Consider the following 19,300-nt stretch of genomic DNA (forward strand, 5'->3'; position numbering starts at 1 on the left):
GCACTGAAATCACGGCTCTGCCCTGAACACAGATTTAAATGTCTGGATGGGGCATTGGGGCTTTTAAAACAAAACCTCTTTTCTGTAAAAGTGAGCAGAATTAATACAGGGTAAAGCAGGAGTCCTGGGATGGCTTGTCTGGATCCGACCCACATCCCACCCAGCCTGGAGCCGGCAGGTCAGGAGGTCCGTGGACTTCCACCGTCTCATTTGAAGGCTGCAGAGTGAAGTTTGCCCTTGCCTGGCCTTATATTTAAATGCTAAAATGGGAGCCAGGGTCCCTTCTCTGCAAACAGTCTTAATTTTAACAAGATACTCTTGATAGCTGGCGCAAATGTCTGTTGCTTTTGAAGCTGCGGCTGAGAATGAACCACAGAGCCCACCCATGCTTTCATCATGAGGCATCTTCCTCATCTGATGCAATTAATTCTGACCTTTTGAAGGCAGAGTTGGAGGGAAGGGTGAGACCTTCCATCCGACCGGCTGACATAGCTGGAAAAAAACACACAAACTTTTGGGAGCACAAATCTTCCTGTGGGCTGGAAAATTTTCTCCCTTTGTACTCGCAGAGTATCATGTCCAGGCTTATGCGCATGGCTTCTGCAAAGTCTCTGTTTTACCAACAGCTTCTCCTTTCTCCACTCCGTGACAAGGTGGCAAGATGCCTCCAAGGCCCTCTTGTTCCTCTGATAAGCAGGGAAGAGCAGATACAGGACAGGGAGGCACCTCTCAAGCGTTCCTGGTGAACGAGGGACAACTGGGACAAGGCTGACTCCAGCTTCCCAGCAGCATCCTCCCTGCGGGCCAGCAGATGCCCTGGTCCCTGTCCCAGGGGAGCTCTGGGAGCGGAACGGGCAGTTCTGGCTCTAGAAGTGTCTTGTAGGAAGATGTATTTTCAGTCGGAAGCCAAACCCCCTTCCCCTCCCAATACATCGGTGATACAGAGCAGAACTCGGTCTGAAGCGGAGCAGAGGCTGGTGTGGGGGATCACTATGTTTCAATCTCTTTGCCAGCAAGTTAATGTTGATGCTCCATGGAGTTCCTGGTATTTTAGATACCACCGGAGCAGCCTTTCCCCAACTTCATCACACAGCGGACACCAGCAGGTCGGTGCCAAGCACCATCCCCCAGTATCAGGTTATTGTCTGCATCACAATGTTGTCCTCACGCCTTCCCGTAACGACCTTTTGTGTTAATTACACAATTTGCTGGCTCCTACCAAAGCTGCTGCTTGCCTCGTCCTCCTGCTCAGCGCCCGCACGCCCTGATATTTCTTCTGCCTCCAGTTCATAACCTCTGGTTCCTGCACTTAGCACAAGCTTAAATAACTCAGTAGCTCCTACTCCTTCTATTCCCTTCACAATCTTTTCCTCACCACTGTGTGCTCCCCCTTTAATACTTTCCAAAGGATGCAGACCTACTTTTTTTTTTTCCCAGCCTTTCTATTTAAGTTCCCCAAGTCCCTGAGTCATTCCAGTTGCTCCCTGCTGTGCCATTATCCATCTCTGTAATGTCCTTTTTCATATTTAGGTGATCAAATCTGGGCACAGTACTCCAGATGCACCCTTATCACTCGGTCCCTTATACCATATTAGAAACATTTCCTCCAACATGTGCTCGATATTTTCTATTTATGCTTTCTGGGCTTGGTTCAGCCGCGTGGCACAGCAGCACAGACCGCTGGTACAGCCCCGGTGCTCAAATCCCCCCCTGCAAAATGTGGTTTTACTGGCTTTAATTATCCATGGGGGTCACATCATGGAGATGTCTGTGTCGTGACATCTGGCTTCACCCCCACGTTGGTGCTGTGCCATCAGAGCAGTCTTCTGCCTGAAGCCTTTGGTCCAGGAGCATGTTTTAACAGTCGTCTCGTGTGCTTGAAAACTGGGAATCTGGGGGGTTTTGGGGTACTTTTTTGGCGCTGTGAAGGATCTGTTGGATGTGCTGGGACAAGTCACTTCCCCAGTCTGCAAACTGGGCAGAGCAGCATCTCCTCCGGTCGTGGGGCTCTGCAAGACCTTGGCATCAGGCTCGTCTGGTCCCATCGCAAGGCAGGACGCTTTCTGCCCCTGCGGCAATGACCCACCTTTCACTGCGGCTCTGGTCTCTGGGCCAGTTTCTGGGGTGGGAAAATGCCATTCTGAGATGGCAAAGGTGGAAATGTTTCGTTCTGGAAACACTGCTGCGACGTTTTCCAGAAAACCCACACGCATATTTAGCCCAGGGCGGTCCCCAGCCTTGGCACCATTTGCCAACAGTCTCATCAGTCCAAACCCGTGGCTTTCAGCAGGCAGATTGTTTGCCTCCCTCCCCAAAAAAAAGGGAAAAAAAGAATTTGCTGTCTCACATTCCCTTCCTTTTCCATAGCAGACTGATCACAGGCACTGAGCAAAGGCTCTGCCTTCCCAAACTCACAGCAAAATGGGAAGATCGAGACCTGAGTTTTCGGGTCATATCATCCCGTAGGAGTTTGGGACCTTCTCTGACCTCCCAGGAATGGGGGGTGAAGGCAGATGTTTGGTCCCTCTCTCCTCCCATCCCTCTTACTGCTCCGGATGCTCCCGGCTGAGCAGTCGGTGCTGTTTTCTCACTGAGCGGGCCCTGCTCCATCAACTGCAATCCCCTGCTTGGCTTCTTTAATTAATAAATGAACTTGGCTATCACCTTCCCCAGCAGCATCCTCCTGGAGGCCTTGTGCAAATACCAGTGTTAATTAATGGTATTCCTCTTCCATGGCCTCTGGCGTGGCTGTCACTGTGGCAGGGTCACTGCCCAGCAGAGGTGGCACCGGTGCCACGTTGTCCCCTCCTTGACCAAGGTATGGATGTCCACCTTGGGGACAGCTTGGTTTGAGCCTGAGGAGGAGATGAGGGACTTGGGAGAGAGGGAAGGCATCATCGGTTCCCTCTGTGGTTTGTAGTAAACAGCTTTAATTCAGGGTTTTCTGGAACAGAAACATTTACCACTGTGTTTTCATGTATTTACTGATAGTTATTGCATTTATTTATTGACCAGCCCCTTTTTCTTGCAGTAATTCTTTGGCCTCTGACTTTTAATTGAAATGCAAAATGAGTAACACCAACATTTCCTTCCTTTCCCCAACAAATACCAGCCCCTCTCCCTCAACACCCCCACCCCACAACCCCAATATTTCTCCATCTAATTCCCTGTCACCCTGACCTCTCTTTTTTTTTTTTTCCCTAGGAGGTCCCTGGCAAGATTACGCTAATTACTACCAAGGCATGTGGGATTGCAGCAGCCAGCATCCCGACGAGCTCTCCTTCCACCGCGGAGACCTCATCTACATCCTAAGCAAGGTAAGAGCATCGGTGGCAGCCCCATGTTCACCGTCATGGGGCTGGGGCTCAATTGCAAGGTCAAAAGCTGATGAAATTGGTAAAAATCAAGGTCCAAAGCAGAGTTAAATTAGCAATTTAGTGGGAGGAGGGAGCGGGATGCCCCCTCCGTGACTACCCCATCGATGCCACTCCTGCCCATACCCCCTGCCTTTACACGTGGCATTTCAAATGCCCCAAAGCAAGATTATTTTTTTTATTTATTTTTTTTCCACGGTAATGGAGTCTGTACGTGCTGTTGCTCAGGTATTACAGGGGTAATTGAGTTGCTCAGCCGGGTGTGACCAGGGCTCCCTTCGGCAAGCGCACGCAGGTGAATAAATTAAGTGTTTGCATTAGCGGGTCTGCGGGGGCAAGAGCAGAGCCACCGGTGCCTGTGACCCTCTTCTACCCTGCTTGTCCCCGCAGGGCTCTGTCCTGGCTCCCAGCCGGTCCCCACTGGACCATGGTGGCCCCAGCTGACAGCGATGAGCTGCGGCGGTTGCATTTTATGGGCGATGTTTTGCAATGCGCTTTGCACCCCGATACGGTACGGGAAGAGTAATGAAGTTGAGGGGTTGCATTTTGTTGGTGGTGTTTTGCAACGTGCTTTGCAGCCCCATCTGGCACAGGAACCGTGATGAACTTGGGGAGCTGCGCTTTGTTTTGCAATGCACTTTGTACCCCAAGGACGGTGATGGACCTGGGGTGTTGCACGGTGTGGTTGATGTTGCGCGCTCCAATCTGGCACGGGAACAGCAATGAACTCGGTGGTTGTGCCCCGTTCGCCCTCGGTGGGCACCCACCCGGGGAAGGTCAAGTGGACCCGACATGGGGAAGGGTGGTGGGTGCAGCGGTGGCTCAACTGTGGTGGGTACGGACCTTTGGAGATGAAGAGCACCTCCAAGTCTCAGGCTTGTTAAGACCACGTTTTATAGTTGAGAAAAAGAAGCAGATTTAGTTTGGCATCCCGGTAGTAGCCACAGCGTGGCCCCGGGGTGGACACGGGGGATCAGATGCCGCAGCGATGGGCAGGATTGCTACGGTGGCAACGTCAGACCTCCCCTTGGAGGTTTGTCCATCCACCAGAGCCCTCCAAGCCAGACCCACAGCACGGGTCCCGTGGGGCACATCCACACCGGAGCGGGACTAGGGCAGCAGTTCGCCCCAGTGGGCTCCGAGCCGGGCATTGCTGGTGCCACAGAAGCCCTGAGCCCGGCGTGGGCTGACCGTCGGCTGCCCAGCCACCTCCCTGAATGTTTGCAACCAGCATGGCACGGGCATTTTTAGCCGGCGTATTTGAAACCGGTTCCTGCGCGTCTTTGCGGAGGCAGCTGCATCCCTGGCAGCAGCAGAGAGCAGCTTTGAGTCTGGGCTTCACCGTCCCTTTCTGGAAGGCTGAGAATTCTCCATCTGTGGATCTTAAAGCACTTTACAGCCGCATTTAGCAACTCGCTGCCCCCCTTGGGATGGGACTGACGTGCTCCGGGCACTGAACCCACAGCCTCGGCTCATCACCTCATTTATCCAAGGGGGTCACACCGGGAACAACCCACGGATGTCCCTGGGGGTGATACCCACAGCCCCCCATGCCCACACCGTTGCCGGCATCTCGGTCCATCCCACCGACGGGCCAAGTGGATCAGATCCACACACCCCCCCGCACCAGCTCGGGGACACAGCTTGGAATCACGGCAGGGTTTTTGCTCTCTTCAGTGGCTCCAGATTGCGACTCTTGTGCTGGCTTCCTCACACGTAACCGATCGGTCCTGAGAGCTTTTCCCCCGTAAATTACTTTGCGCGACGGATGCTCGCGGCCGCCGCAGAACGGAGGCGGCGCGGGGCTGGGGGGGGGGGAAGGAGGGAGGCGATGGTGGGGGGGGGAAAGGTGTTTGAAAAGCCTGTTCACTCAGCTGCATTTTAATTTCCTTTTCAATCTTGTCCCAATTAATTTCGCAGAATTAATCTCACAGAAGCAAACTCGGCAGCATCGAGGCTGCCGTTTTAGCGGTGCCGGTCGCTCTGTCTGAACATGAAATAGTAGCTAATATAAAAATCCATCTGGTGTGTTTGAAACACACGCCGGCTGCTGCTCGGGCCCTGTCTGACATTTCGAGCATCAACAGCGGGGAAAAGTGATTTGGGGGTTAGTGGACACCAGTAGCTGGGAGGAGGGGGAAAGGGACTGGGCAGCCCCGGGACTGCGGGCGCAGAGCGGGTAGGGGATGCTGCGGCGGAGGGGCTGCACGGTTGCACCCAGGGCAAGGGCAGCATCGTCACCCACCGCATCCCTCCTTGCAGCGGTCCCTTGGGTGCCGTGTCCCCACGGTCCTGACCCCTTGCCGGGGCTCCTGTGCCAGCGCCGGGGGGCTTTGACTGGAAGTCCAGGGAATGCCACTGTCAAGGGCTTTTTCTCGTCATCCCCCCAGACAAGAGCGGGATGGTCCTTGTCGCATCCCAACGCTTCGTCAGACCCCGGTGCCGCAGGAATAATGGGGCCGGCGGGGGGGGGTCACGGCTGGAGCTGGCCGAGCTGCAGAGCCCGTACCCCACCTCATCACCCCGCTTTGCAGGGACCCCGAAACACCGCTACCCCGCTCGGTGCAGCCCAGCCGGGCTAATACACGGGGGAATGAATTTGGAGAAGGGGAAGCAGTAATCCCAGCAAAATCCCGGCATCACGTCCCTTTCCCCGGCACCCGTCCCTTGTCCCCCGGCTGAGTGATTTGTATGTTATGATAATTATTTGAATGCAGCGAGACTTCCTATTTTAAGTGGGCTTAGTTGGATGTGACAAGCAGGCCATAAAACCGGATAAGTTAATTCTCTCAATTGCTTTCAATGAAAGCAGGGGGGGAAAGGAGGGGGGGCATATTCCAATACCCCGGACCCCGAGCGAAAGGCGTGTGGTGACATCTAGTGGCATTTTGCCTGGATTTGGGGCCATCTCGCTCGTGGGGAGAGGCCACGGGGGTGGCCATGGGCCCCCCCTCCGTGCGCTGAACCTGGTGGGTGATGGAGCCAAGGTGTAACGAGCTGGGTCGGGGCTCAGCGCGCAGCTGCATCCCAGAGTGGGGGGGTTCAGCCCACACACCCCCCCCCGGGATCTCCGGTGGGGTGGGCTGAGGAGATGGGCCCCCCAGGGCTCGGCGGTGTTAGACTCCCATTAATAACCCCTCTGGGAGGCTCCCGAGTTGGGAGGGATGGGGATGGGACGGCGGGGTCAGCTGGAAGGCAACGGTCACCCACCGGTCAAATTCAAGCGAGGGCCATCCTTCCCCCGCCGGCCCCCTCGCCCCCCCGGCGGGAACCAATCGTCCAGAACAAGCCCCTGGCAGCCTCATTCCTCCCAGGTAATTTTTATAAATGAGGGGACACCCATCGCAGGCGAGGACAAAAGGGTGGCCAAGCGCCGGGGAGGCAGCGCCGACGATGCCCAGCGGCTGCACGTCCCCGGTGCTGCATCCCAAATTTTGCCCCATCTGTAGGGGCTCCACACGCACGGCCCCAGTGCTGCATCCCAAATTTTGCCCCATCCGTAGGGGCTCCACACGCGCGGCCCCGGTGCTGCATCCCAAATTTTGCCCCATCCGTAGAGGCTCCACACGCGTGTTCCCAGTGCTGCATCCCAAATTTTGCCCCATCCATAGAGGCTCCACACGCGTGTCCCCAGTGCTGCATCCCAAATTATGCCCCATCCCTGGGGGCTCCACCCACACATCCCCGGTGCTGCATCCCAAATTTTGCCCCATCTGTAGGGGCTCCACTCACGCATCCCCAGCGCTGCATCCCAAATTTTGCCCCATCCCTGGGGGCTCCACCTGCGTGTTTCCGATGCTTCGTCCCAAATTTTTCCCCATCCCTGAGGGCTTCGCCTGCGCATCCCCGATGCTTTGTCCCAAATTTTGCCCCAACCCCGCTGCTTTCACCCCACACCGACTACCGTGCCAGCTCCAAACGTGCCACCCTGCCCTCCACGGTGGGTGATCCCGGTCCCCACGGGGCAGCGGTGGCCGTGGCAGGGACACGTGGTAGCCCCTTGCCCGTGGTCGTGGTACCCCAGTGTCAGTCCTGGCGGTCGGGGGGGCTGCTGAGATGATGCCCCCCGGCCCATGAACTTCTCCTGGGCTGGCACGTGGTTCTGCTGGGTGGGGGTTAAGGTTTAAGGCATACTCTGACCATTTATTTTGCACTGAAATTTATAATAAATGCTGTTAAAGACTTTGGCTTTGACAGAGGTAATAATAAATTCACTGTTAAAGACAGTAGTTTAATTCCTTATACCCTCCAATACTGCACAGAATAAACTATATTCATCACCGAGTAATTTTTTACCACATAAATCTTTAAAACTAACCGTCGTAGGCTGTTGAGGCTGAAATATTGTGAATTTATTAGATATGCCCATGTAGTATTGGATTCAGAGGTTTCCATTCGAATATATTACAGGGGAAATTTGTGTCTTTAAGTGTGACAATCCTTCCATTTTCCAAAGCCAGCGTTATAACCAGCAGCTCCTCCAGAGTCAACTCTGCCTTTATTAGACAGAGATTTAGTAATGAGCCCCTTGCTAATCTGCCGGGGACGTGGGGGTGACATTTGCTGCAGTGCCCTGTTTCAAATGGGTGGCAAAAAAAAAAAAAAAAAAAAAAAAAAAAAGGCTTTTTGTTTCCAGCGTAACAAATGCCCGACGATTTCCTAGCTTATTTCGTAAATGGAAGTGGAAATTTCACTTGGGGTTGCGATGACGGGAAATATTAAAGCGGAGCCTCGTCGTTAAACCCGTCCCTCCCCGGCCATAACTTTCACAGGCTGCCGTCGTTTTATGGATCTACATATTATGTACATATATACGTGCGCGTGCGGGTAGATGGATGCGAGTCATTTTTATTTGGGTGGTGGTTAATCAGCAATAGAGGGAACGGAAAGAGACCTGAGGACGAAACCCCAATTGCACGTAGGCAAAATAGCTCAGGAAGGGTTTAAATCTGGCATCGATTTGCCAAGAGGTGAGAGGCAACACCTCTGCCACCCTCGCAACTTGTGATTTTTGTTTGTCTGAGCCTGTTGAGCACCGGTGTTTCGAGCAGGCATCCTTGTTTCCTTTGCTAATGTAAAATACCAGCAGACAGTAGAAATCTTTGTTCATTAGAGAGAGACGGAGATAATTATAAAACCATCTCCTGGTTCATGAGGCGCGGGTAACATTTAAACCAATTGATGTGGTAACATTTAAAGCAGTTATATTGCAAAATGTCACGTACGGTCTAGTTTCATTAGAGACGAGTTAATAGATGGATGGAATTGAAACTCCCAGGCCTGGACATAAAATTAAAAGTTTCCCTTTGCCATAACTCAGTCTCTCCGGCCGCCGCCGTGCCCTTCCCACGGACCGAATCCCCAAAGGTCTAAAACTTCCAGCGCTTCGTCCTCTCTGCAGCAGTCACAAATCAAGAGTTAAAAATGACAATCACGGACAACACAGAAATCCCGCGGCCAGGGGAAGGGATGTTCGGAGGAGCCCGGTTCGGAGGATAACGGTAACGCACACAATTAATATTCAGCATCCCCCATTTGTGCTCTCCTCCACCCGAGGATGCTTGCAAGCCACCGGTGTTTCACACTCACTTCTGCACCGTCTCGCCTTTTCTCCTTTTTTTTTTTTTTTTTTTCCTTTTCCAAGCTGCTCCATCTGTAAATGAACAAACATCTTGATTTTATAGCCTTTTGCTTTGTAACACGGAGGGGTGGAGGGGAGGGGGGGAAGTAGTGGAATGCCTAAGTAAGACTTTAATTCCAAATTCATTTACGCTATAGCGATGAAGTTGTCACAAACCATAATGCAGTATTTAATTAAAATAACAGAAGTGTATCTAGATATGTCCTGGGGTAGCTATCACCAAATTATAGCCTGCGCTACCCGGATTGTATTTATGAAACGGCGGTGTCTAAGGTACAGCTGAGCGGATGCAAAAGAGGAAACGTTTAAAACATCGTTCTCGCAAAGGCTGCGTCTTTCTCCCCTCCTCTCCTGCCCTTCCCTGCTGTGGTTCCCCACTGATTCGAGACCCTCGGCGTGATTTTGGCTGCGTGGGGGCCCTGGGGGTCCCAGCTCTGGCTCCTGGTCCTGACCTGGGGCATCTGGGGGCTCCCAGTTGTTACGGAAAGGGGCTGGAGCTGGGACTGGGGTCCGGGGCAGAGGGGAGCACCCGCTCCCAGTGACCACCTTGTCCCAGCTCGGGTCCCTTTCCCAGCCCGGCAGCAGTGGGTGCACCCACCCCCGGGGGTCCCTCACCCCCTCCCCGCAGCCCTCGCAGCGATCCCTGGAAGAAGGATGGGTGGTTTAGGGTCATCAATTAATTAGGAGCGTAAATCCTAATGGAGGAACAAAGCCGCGACTTTTGGGCTGGCTGGGGTCGGGCTTTGCACTTTGCGGAGAGGGAGCGAAGAAAAAGAGTGGGTTTGCAAGTTCCCGGTAAAGTCACGGAGCCGTTGCCTTCGCCGTGTCCCCTCCGCCAGTCCCCGGCCCTCCTCCCGGAGCAGCGGCCGCAACCAGCCCCTCGGCTGTCCCCCTCGTCCCCCTCGTCCCCCTCTGCCTCCCCCGGTCCTGTAAACCCAGCCCAAGAGTTATGAATGAAGGGGAAATAATTGCCGTGACCTTTGCAGGGAAGCGGCCCTGGGGGTTACTGTATAAAGATATTTTGATAATACCCATCACGTAATCGGCGCTGGCTGCTCCCATCCTCACCCCCCCCCCCGCTCTCCTCTCGCAGCTCGGGGAGTCAGGGATGGATGGCTCCTCGCACACGCGCGTGCACACACACATGTACGCAATTATTTCGAGCCCTCTTCACAGGTCACAGGCAGAGTTTAACTCAGATGGCTGCTAATTTTCATCAGGCGTGAGCGTTCAGGACTTTAAAGGCGAAAATAATTGGCTGCAGAACAAATTTAGGAAATGGAGTGTGCGATAAAGCAAATAAAAATCTCTCCCGGTTTTTTTTTCTCCCCCTTCTTGGCGGCGGGGAGGAGGGGGAGAGGACAGGGATAGGTGGGAAGGGAACAGGCCTGATCTTATTTTACCTCCCTTGCAACTTTGCCATTAAAGTTGCACCTACAGCTAGGAAGTTTGTCCGTGAAAAATGGTCATTTTGTTTCCCCTGCTCAAAGCACGTTATTAAAATGCTAATTTAAAAGAAAAAGGAGTTAAATATCTAGCAATGGTGCAGTCTAATTGCAGCCATAATGAGCTCTCTAAATGTGAGTGCCCCTGACACACAGAGAGCATAAACAGCCAGCGAACACATCATTAGTGCTCACGTTCATTTATTCTGCCGACCTGACTATGACCCCGCGGAGGGTCGGGGAAGGAGCAGGTGGATCCGGCTGCGCCGGCCCCCGGGGATGCAGGAAGCGAAGCCGGGAGCGGCTGCCATGGCAACGCCGGGGGATGCTCCAGCCGCCCGCCCGCCCCACCGACCCTGCGTACCCCCCCTGCACCCCGCAAACACCCCCTGCACCCCACACGCACCTCCCCTGGAGCCCGAGCAGCCCCCCCCTGCACCCCGAACACACACACCCCCCCCCCGGACCCTGTGCGCTCCCTGCATCCCAAACGCTCCCTGCACCCCACACAACCCCCTGAAGCCCACACATCCCCCCTGAATCCCGCACCCCCCCCTGCATCCCCACACACACACCCCCTGGAGCCCGAGCAGCCCCCCCCTGCACCCCGAACACTCCACACCCCCCCCCCCCCGGACCTTGTGCGCTCCCTGCATCCCAAACGCTCCCTGCACCCCAAACGCTCCCTGCACCCCACACAACCCCCTGAATCCCACACATCCCCCCTGAATCCCGCACCCCCCCCTGCATCCCCACACACACACCCCCTGGAGCCCGAGCAGCCCCCCCCTGCACCCCGAACCCCCCCCCACCCGGACCCTGTGCGCTCCCTGCATCCCAAACGCTCCCTGCATCCTACACAACCCCCTGAATCCCACACCCCCCCTGCATCCCCACACACACACCCCTGGAGCCCGAGTCCCCCTCTGCACCCCACACACACCCCTGCACCCCGCACCCCCCCCCCCAGACCCTGCGTGCTCCCTGCACCCCCCTCCAACACCCCTGGACCCCGAGCATTCCCCTGCACCCCACACACACATCCCCCCTGCATCCCTCACACCCCCTGGACGCCACCCCCCCACCGGACCCCGCACACTCCCTGTACCCTACACACACACCCCTGGACCCCACGTAGCCCCCCTGCACCCCCCCAGACCCCACTCACCCCCTGCACCCCACACGCACCCCCTGGACCCCATGCATCCCCCTCCAGACCCCAAGCATCCCTCCTGAACCCCATGCACACCCCCGGACCCCACGCACCCCCCCAGACACCCCCTGGACCCCATGCATAACCCCTGCACTCCCCCCTCAAATACCCCCCACCTCCCTGGACCCCACGCACCCCTGCTGGACCCCATGCATCCCCCCTGCATCCAACAGACACCCCCAGACCCCACACCCCCCCTGGACCCCACATACCCCCCCTGGACCCTGCACACCCCAGCCAGACCCCACGCACAGCTGTGGGGTGATTTAGGGGTGATGCAGGACCCAGCAGCCCGGGGAAGGAGGGAGGGGGGGACTCCCAGTGGAGACAGGATCACAGTTTGGGGTGGAAGGGACCTTTAAAGGTCACCTAGTCCAACCCCCCCTGCCATGAGCATCTTCAACTCGATCAGGCTGCTCAGAGCTCCGTCCAACCCGACCTTGAACGACTCCAGCGATGGGGCATCGACCACCTCTCTGGGCAGCCTGTGCCAGGGTTTCACCACCCACGCTGAAAAAAAAAATAAATTTTTCCCTATATCTAGTCTCAATCTACCCTCTTTTAGTTTAAAAACATTACCCCTATCGTAACAGGCCCTGCTGAAAAGTCTCTCCCCACCTTTCTTAGAAGCTCCCTTTACGTATTGAGAAGCCATATGGGGAGGGGGGGGAGGATCGGCTGTGGTGCAATGGGGAAACTGAGGCAGGGAGCAGGGATCCACCTGAACTGGAGCATCTCGGCTCTAAGTCACAGTTGCGCTGGGGTGGGGGGACCCAGGAGTGCTGGGCCCAGCCACCCCCACCTCGGGCTGCTGCTTTGGGGTGTCCCCCCTCACCCGAGCATCTGCACCCATTTTGCATGTGAAGCTCGGAGCAGGATGGTGCCCTCCGGAGAGAGGAATAACAGCAGCCACACGTGAAAGCGAGCGGCCGAGGAAGGAGATTAATAAAAGCGATTCTTTGGAAATGATTTTTGCTCCATTCCAGCCTGTTTGCTTCTAAACAGACCCGCTAATCGCCTCCCAGCAACAGCACAATAACTTCCCTCTGATTCCGCCCCCCCCCTTTTTTTTTTTCCCCTCCTCTCTCTCGCCTGTCCGAGGGGCACAGGAACACCATCCTCAGGAAATATTTTAAAATAAAAAATATCCCAGCCGACACCCCCGTCCCTCACCCTCCCCTCCCTGCACCCCCCCTTCTCCCGTGCACTCTCGATGAACCTGTGATATTGTAGCAATGGCCCTTGAAGTGCAGTGGGGAGGTGATTTAGGAGAATATTAAAGGCAATGTGGAGATTCGAAGGCGCCTCTCTCAGGGAGATCTGGAGAAATACGCAGCACAGATGGGCTGAGCAGATTAAACATTTCCGTCACATTGTTTTCAAATTGTGTTTGCGGTGCCTGAGGGTTGGTACTGCGGTCAGAGCGCGGCAGAGCCGCGCAAAGCTGGGAGCCGCGCGCTTTATGGAATAAATATTAATATGGCAGTTTCACATCGGCTCCCAATCCCATCAGCGCCGCGGATCGGATGCTGCCGCCGCTATTGTCTCCCGGTCCGGCCCCGGCGGCTGGCGGGGCTCCAGCTGCACCTTCTGCCCGCTCCCGTTCTGCACGGGGGTCCGGCTGTCGCCGTCTGTCTGTCCCGACCGTGTGTCCCCCACACCGTCCCCCCCTTCGGCTCCGGTGTCCTGATGGGGAGCCGGCCAGCCCCGGGGTGCCCAAAGGGACGTGCGTCCCTCCCACCCCGGCCGTGTCGGCACCCCAAAGCCGGGTCGTGCCGCCGCTGCGATGCGCTCGGGGTTGGATTGTCATCGGGTACCCACGTCCGTAGTGCTGCCTTGCTGGGCTGGTTGGTTGCTTGCTTGTTTTTAACGGGAAATGACTAATGGGCTAAATCCTGAATGCCTTCGGTGAGGCTGGTCTCCCCACAGAAACCCTGAGAACTCGTCTCGAGGAGGAGCTGCGTTGTCCTTGCCCAGGTGGTCGTTTCTGCCTGGCTTTCCGCAGCTGGGAACCATCACCTTCCTCTCCCTCCATCTCCCCTAGTACTGCTTGCTCTGAGCCCCTTATGTCTTTTAGCTTCTTCCTCCTGGGCTGGGACATGGAGAGCCCTGTAGGATGGGATGCATGGACCCCGGTGGGATGGGACACACGGACCCTGGTGGGATGGGACGCATGGACCCTGGTGGGATGGGACACACAGACCCCTGTGGGATGGGACACACAGACCCCTGTGGGATGGGACACACGGACCCCTGTGGGATGGGACACCCGGACCCTGGTGGGATGGGATGCTCCAGCCACCCCAGTTGATGCAAGTGGTGCAGGTGAGACAAGGGGAAGGAGCAATGCTCCAGCCCCAGCTGCGTGTCCTCAGCTCCTCGCAGCAGCTGAGAATTGCATCATTGGAAGCAAGTGGGAATCATTTTTTTTAATAGGGATTTACCCTACAAAAGAGCAGCATGGTAGGGGCAGGTAATGGTAGGCCGTGATCTGAAGCAAAGGGTAAGCAGTGCCCAAATTAACTTCTCCAGGCACTAGGCTGGGTGATGTGCCAAAGAAACAGCATTCCCAGCTGCATCCCTCAGCTGCCACCGGCTCCCAATCCCCCAAGGACAGGTAGCCCCTCGATTTCAGAGCTTGCCACAGCCCTGAGCTGGTTTTCGAGGTAAATAGATGTATAGCTGACCTGGTATAAAACTCCCCGGTGTCAGCCGACCCCTCGCACGCCCGCCATACCTCATCTATGAATTAGATTCCTCCATTTTCCTAACAATAATGTATGACACACAAGCACTAATAATGGGGCCGAGCAATCATAAACCGATAAGTCCCTGACTGATTGGCTTTTCCTTCGGCATCCATCAAAGCGTCATTGATCTTCTGTGCGAAGGGGGGTGATTAATGACCTTCCCGAAGCCTGATGGGGTTGTTTACGAGGGCTGGCGAAGGAGCGCGGTGGCAAGGAGGGCTTGGGAGCACCGGTGGGGAGTAAATATCATCTGCTTGGCAGAGGAAAAGAGCCCGTGCTTCTCGGTGAGGGGCAGGAGGGATGTGGGATGGGACAATTTGAGCTTGGTGGAGCAGGGGATGCGCTGCTGGAGAGATGTGGCTGCGCATTTAGGGTCCCACGAGGCGGTCGGCCGTCCGAGGCTGTGCGGGGGACAGTTGGCCGCATTCCCCTCGCCACCTTTGTGACTGTGGGCTTGGGCTGTGGGATGGCCCCCCTGATGGGGACAGGGGGAATCTGTAGCTGGGTCATTTGGGGACTCCGCTTTCCCCCTCCTCGGAAAAGCATCGTCTCTCCTGGGTGATGCTGGAGGAGCCGTGGTGCAAAGCAGAGAGAGAAACCAGGTTGTGGTTGTCATCTTGTTGTTTCTTTTTCCCCCTTTTCCTTCTCCCTTGTCGATGGAGATTAGCAGCATAAAGATTTTTACGGCCCCGTGCACCAACCCACCATAAAAGCCCTGATTGCGGGCGATTATCTGAACGAGCGTCTGCTTCGGGTTCGCTTGGCACCGGGGATCTCGGGAATGAAACGTGGAGAAATGCTTTGAGGGGTTTTTCTTCCTTCTGGGAGAAAATCACAACATTTCAGGAGCAGAGAGAGGCCATCGCAGCTGTGTAGAGGATGGCTGGGCCAGGGGGATGGTCACTAGGGTCTTGGGGTGACCCCCAAATCCAGTTCCCTATTACATGCCAGCCTGGAAAGGGCACTGGATTCCCAGTTTGCTCAGCCCTGCTGCATTTCTGGGGATGGGGCAGAGCGACGGCTTTACTCTGCCTCCTGGCCGATGCCCGGTGCTGCATGCTGAGGACCCCAGGGGCTCCTGGCATGGCAGCAGCACCCATAGGTGCTGCCTCCGGCACCCTGCCGAGCTCCTGCCACGCAGCCCCTGATGGAGGGTAAGCAAGCGGAGGGGGCAGAGCATCCCGTTCCCATCTCCTGATGCCGCCGTACCGGCACGCTCGGGGCCCACCAACCTCGCTGGAACAATTATCTTCCCGATTAGTGGGTTTTCAGTCCCTTCCGTAAAGTCTCAGCTAAATTACTTCCCCCCCCCCCCCGCCTCCAACCCAGTCCAGGCAGGTACTGAGCACAGAGGGCCCATTAGCATGTAATTAGGTAGATTCCAGCAAAACCATCCTCAGACTCCCTCCTTCTCCTCACCCCCCTCCAAAACCCAGTATCAGGCATCAGCACGTTAGCGAGATGTAAATGAGCACCTCCAGACGAGAGCAGAGTTCACCCTGCACTGGGCTCTGCCTTGCTGTGCCAGTGCACTCCTCGTTTTAATAGTTTAATAAAAATTAGCATAATTAACGAACATCTGTATGATCCAGAGTGGTGCAATTTGGCACTTGGAAACGAGGACTTAAACATTATTGCTGGGAGTTTAATGTTGTTTTAATTCTTTTTGGCACTGCGCAGTGAAATAAACGCTCGGTGCCGCAAGTTCTCGGCTGGCTCTCATTTGCATTTTCCTCCCTTTGATTATGAGCAATCGCGGACTACCCAGCAATTCATCAAAGCAGAAATTATTTTAAAATACCTCATAGTGTTCAGGCTATGGCAGAGCTGGGGGGGGTGAGCGGAGGCTGGGGGCTCCCCGTCACGCCTGGGGTGCATCTCGGCCCCTCTGCCCACGGATCTCCAGGCTGCAGCAAACAGACCCAGATTTTTTCCTTCTGGTTTTGCAGCAGGATTTTTTCCTCCCTGGCTGGCGAGGACAGCGGGGCAGGGGGATGGAGCCCCCATCCCTTCCCGCTCCTTCCTTTCCAGCAGCATCGCGGGGGCTTGACTCGGTGCTGTTTGCTGGGGTGCGGGGTCCCTGGGGAGCATCGGGATCCCAACGTTGGGACCCCTAGGACCCTTTTCTGGCTCCGGTGAGGGCAGCACCATCTGCAGAGCTGGAAGCATCGGGAGCAATGTCTGTCTCGGGTGACTCAGCCCCTCTCCCGAGCAAAGCCCTTTTTCCCTGTTGGGAAGCTGGGATGAGCTCGGGGACCCGTTAAACACCCCAGGCAGGCGGGGTGGGGGTCAGAGCTCGCGTGGGACACAGGATGGGATGTGCTGCTGTGCACATCACTTTTAACATCTCCTTTAAAAAAAAAAGAATCTCTTATTTTGATGGCAAACTTCTTAAGCCTGTGTGTGCTAACTCCTCCTCTCTCACGGTGGGGTGGAGGTTTTCACTGGTATTATTTGCCTTCAATGTCTGCTATCAGGGGAAAATCATACATAAATCTGGCGAGGGGACATGTTACCAGGCACAATCCACTTGGAGGGGCTTCACAGAGCTCCAGGCTGGCGCCTGAGATACCCCAAGGGTTGCCATCTGTAACTAAAATACCCCAAAATATCAAGGTGTGAATTAAACGCTGAGTTTCCAAGCAAGCCCCAAGCCATGCCCTGCAGGACCCAGAGCAAAGGGGGAAAGCGGGGCAGGATGAAGGAGGGGAGTCAGGACGGACGACAAAGGATTTACCAGGGGAGAAGTGGGACTGGGGTATTTTCTGGTGGGACTCGGGGGGCTGCTTTCTGTAGATCCAGGTGCCAAAGGAAGGGACCTGAGCCGTGTCCCCTGCCCCGGCACTAAATCCCCGTCTCTCCGGCTGTGTCTCCCCAGGAGTACAACATGTATGGCTGGTGGGTCGGAGAGCTCAACAACGTGGTCGGGATCGTCCCAAAGGATTACCTGGTGGCTGCCTACGACCTGGAAGAGTGATGAGGACCGCGGCACCCCAGGTGAGAGGTGGCACCCTGGGGTGCACCTACTGGGGATGGGGCATGGAGGTGGGTGCTGGGGAGGCGGCTCCGTTCCTAGGGTGCCCCAGCATCTCCAGGGTGCCGAGCCTTGAGGACTGTCTTTGGCTCCATCTCCTGGTCTCCGTTTTACGTGGGAGCAGGCAAGACCGGGAACCACAGCTGCAGTTGAGGGACAATGCGACCATACCCAGTGTCTCTCCCTGGATTTCAAGTTCTTCAAGTTCCATGGGAGAAACATGGTAAAACCACGGCAGCCACCTCCATCGGACCTGGGGAGCTGCGTGTCACCGGCTGTAACACCAACGCCGACACCAAGCGCTGCGTATGCAGTGTGTTTCTCCCAAACAAAAGCCATTACGGAGGCGTTTCGCAGATGGGGAAACTGAGGCACAGGTCAGGGCTGGGAAAGTGGAGGGGGTCTGCAGCTGAGCTAGAAGCAGAGAGTCCTGACACCTGCCTAGGGCAGGGAGACCTCCACGTTCACCCAGAGATCTCCCACCCTCGTTATCCCCTCTGCACCTGCGAGTCAACGACATGCGAGGCCACGGCAGTCCCAGCCTGCATCTCGGTGTCCCCTTCCCCGCCATCACCCGTGTCTCTCTCCCTCCCCAAATCCAGGTGCTTCTCTCTCCCTGACCATGCTAAGATACCGGTGACACCGTCCCCACCACCAGCCTCCCCTTGCTACAGGCACCCGTTGCATGAAGAGACCCACGTCCCATCACCCAGACACGCACGGTGCCCCAGAGCCCTGCTCTGCCCCGCGGTACCCGCTGCGATGCCGTCGGGCCATGGCAGGCTGGCAACCCACAATAAAGCAGTTTTCCTCTCCATGCTTTGCTGCTCCAGATTTCTTTGCGGGTCTGGAGCCAGAGCTGGGTGCGGGCAGTAGCCCCTCGCCTCCATCCCCAGCTCTGAGCATCCCCAGAGCCCTCCGGTCCAGGCCCATCCCAGCCCAAGACTGAGAATTAACCCAGCACATCTTCCTCCTCCTCCTCCTCCTCCCGCATTTGGCTGAAGGGCCACTAGATGGTGGTAAGTACCTGCTGACTGCAGCCTTCCCGGAGAGGGTGCCCAAACCCCCTGGGCTGCGCCAGAGAAGCCTCCCCAGTACCCACCAGCACTCGGCCAGCAGCACCTGGGGTGCGCTGGTGCCGAAACAGGAGCATCGCCCATGGGGTGAGCCCAGGTATCAGCCAAACGGCTGTTCCGAAGCACAGCTGTGCAGATGTTTGGAAGTCAGGTGGGACCAGGGGGACCCCCATGGAACCCCGGGGGCTGCAGGGATGCAGCCAAACCCATCCTGGTGCCTCACCAGGCTCCCACACATGGCCTTGCTTGTGCCCACAGAGGCACCTCCCTGCCGGGCATGTCTTTGGCATAGAGGATGGGTTTGGGTTGCCCAGAGCTCAGCTTGGCAGGGCACGAGGTCAGCTCAAATCCCTCCAGCGTTCCTAAGCTGCTCTTCCAGCCCTAGCTCTCCGCAGCGTGGGTGACCCTGAGCAGCCATGGGAGCCCGTGCTGGGGCACCCGGAGAGAGAAACGGTCCCTCCGCTCTGCCCCTCAGCACGATGCTCAGCCCGTCCCTGTCTCCATTTCCCCATCCATGAGCATCTTGCAAGGAACAGATGATTTGGGGGGCAGCTGCAGCAGTATCCATCTCTCCAGCATCATTCCCAGGAGTCTTTTGGGATCCCGGCAGGGAGGAAGTGATGCTTTCACCCAGGTGGATGCTCTGGTGCAAAAATGACCAGGGCTTGGGACTGACTGGATGCATCTGCCCCAGCCCAATGTATAGGAAACAGCCTGGCCATTTGCACCCTGTTACCACTCCCACTGCTCAAGCATCGGGAGGCCCG

General features: G+C 56.2%; 1 protein-coding gene across 2 annotated transcripts in view; it reads left to right on the top strand.

Moving 5' to 3' along the window:
• Positions 1 to 18,184, top strand: part of SKAP1 (src kinase associated phosphoprotein 1) — a 157,330-nt gene extending 139,146 nt beyond the window's left edge. For both annotated transcript variants that reach the window (XM_049799970.1, XM_049799971.1), the window contains 3 exons: positions 3,205 to 3,317; positions 17,302 to 17,420; positions 18,060 to 18,184. In XM_049799970.1, coding sequence (XP_049655927.1) covers positions 3,205 to 3,317; positions 17,302 to 17,400 — 212 coding nt within the window. In that variant the 3' untranslated portion in view covers positions 17,401 to 17,420; positions 18,060 to 18,184. The remainder of the gene's footprint in view (positions 1 to 3,204; positions 3,318 to 17,301; positions 17,421 to 18,059) is intronic.
• Positions 18,185 to 19,300: the final 1,116 nt, after the last annotated feature.

Source organism: Accipiter gentilis, chromosome 5 (assembly GCF_929443795.1).
Source record: "Accipiter gentilis chromosome 5, bAccGen1.1, whole genome shotgun sequence".
Taxonomy (NCBI): domain Eukaryota; kingdom Metazoa; phylum Chordata; class Aves; order Accipitriformes; family Accipitridae; genus Astur; species Astur gentilis.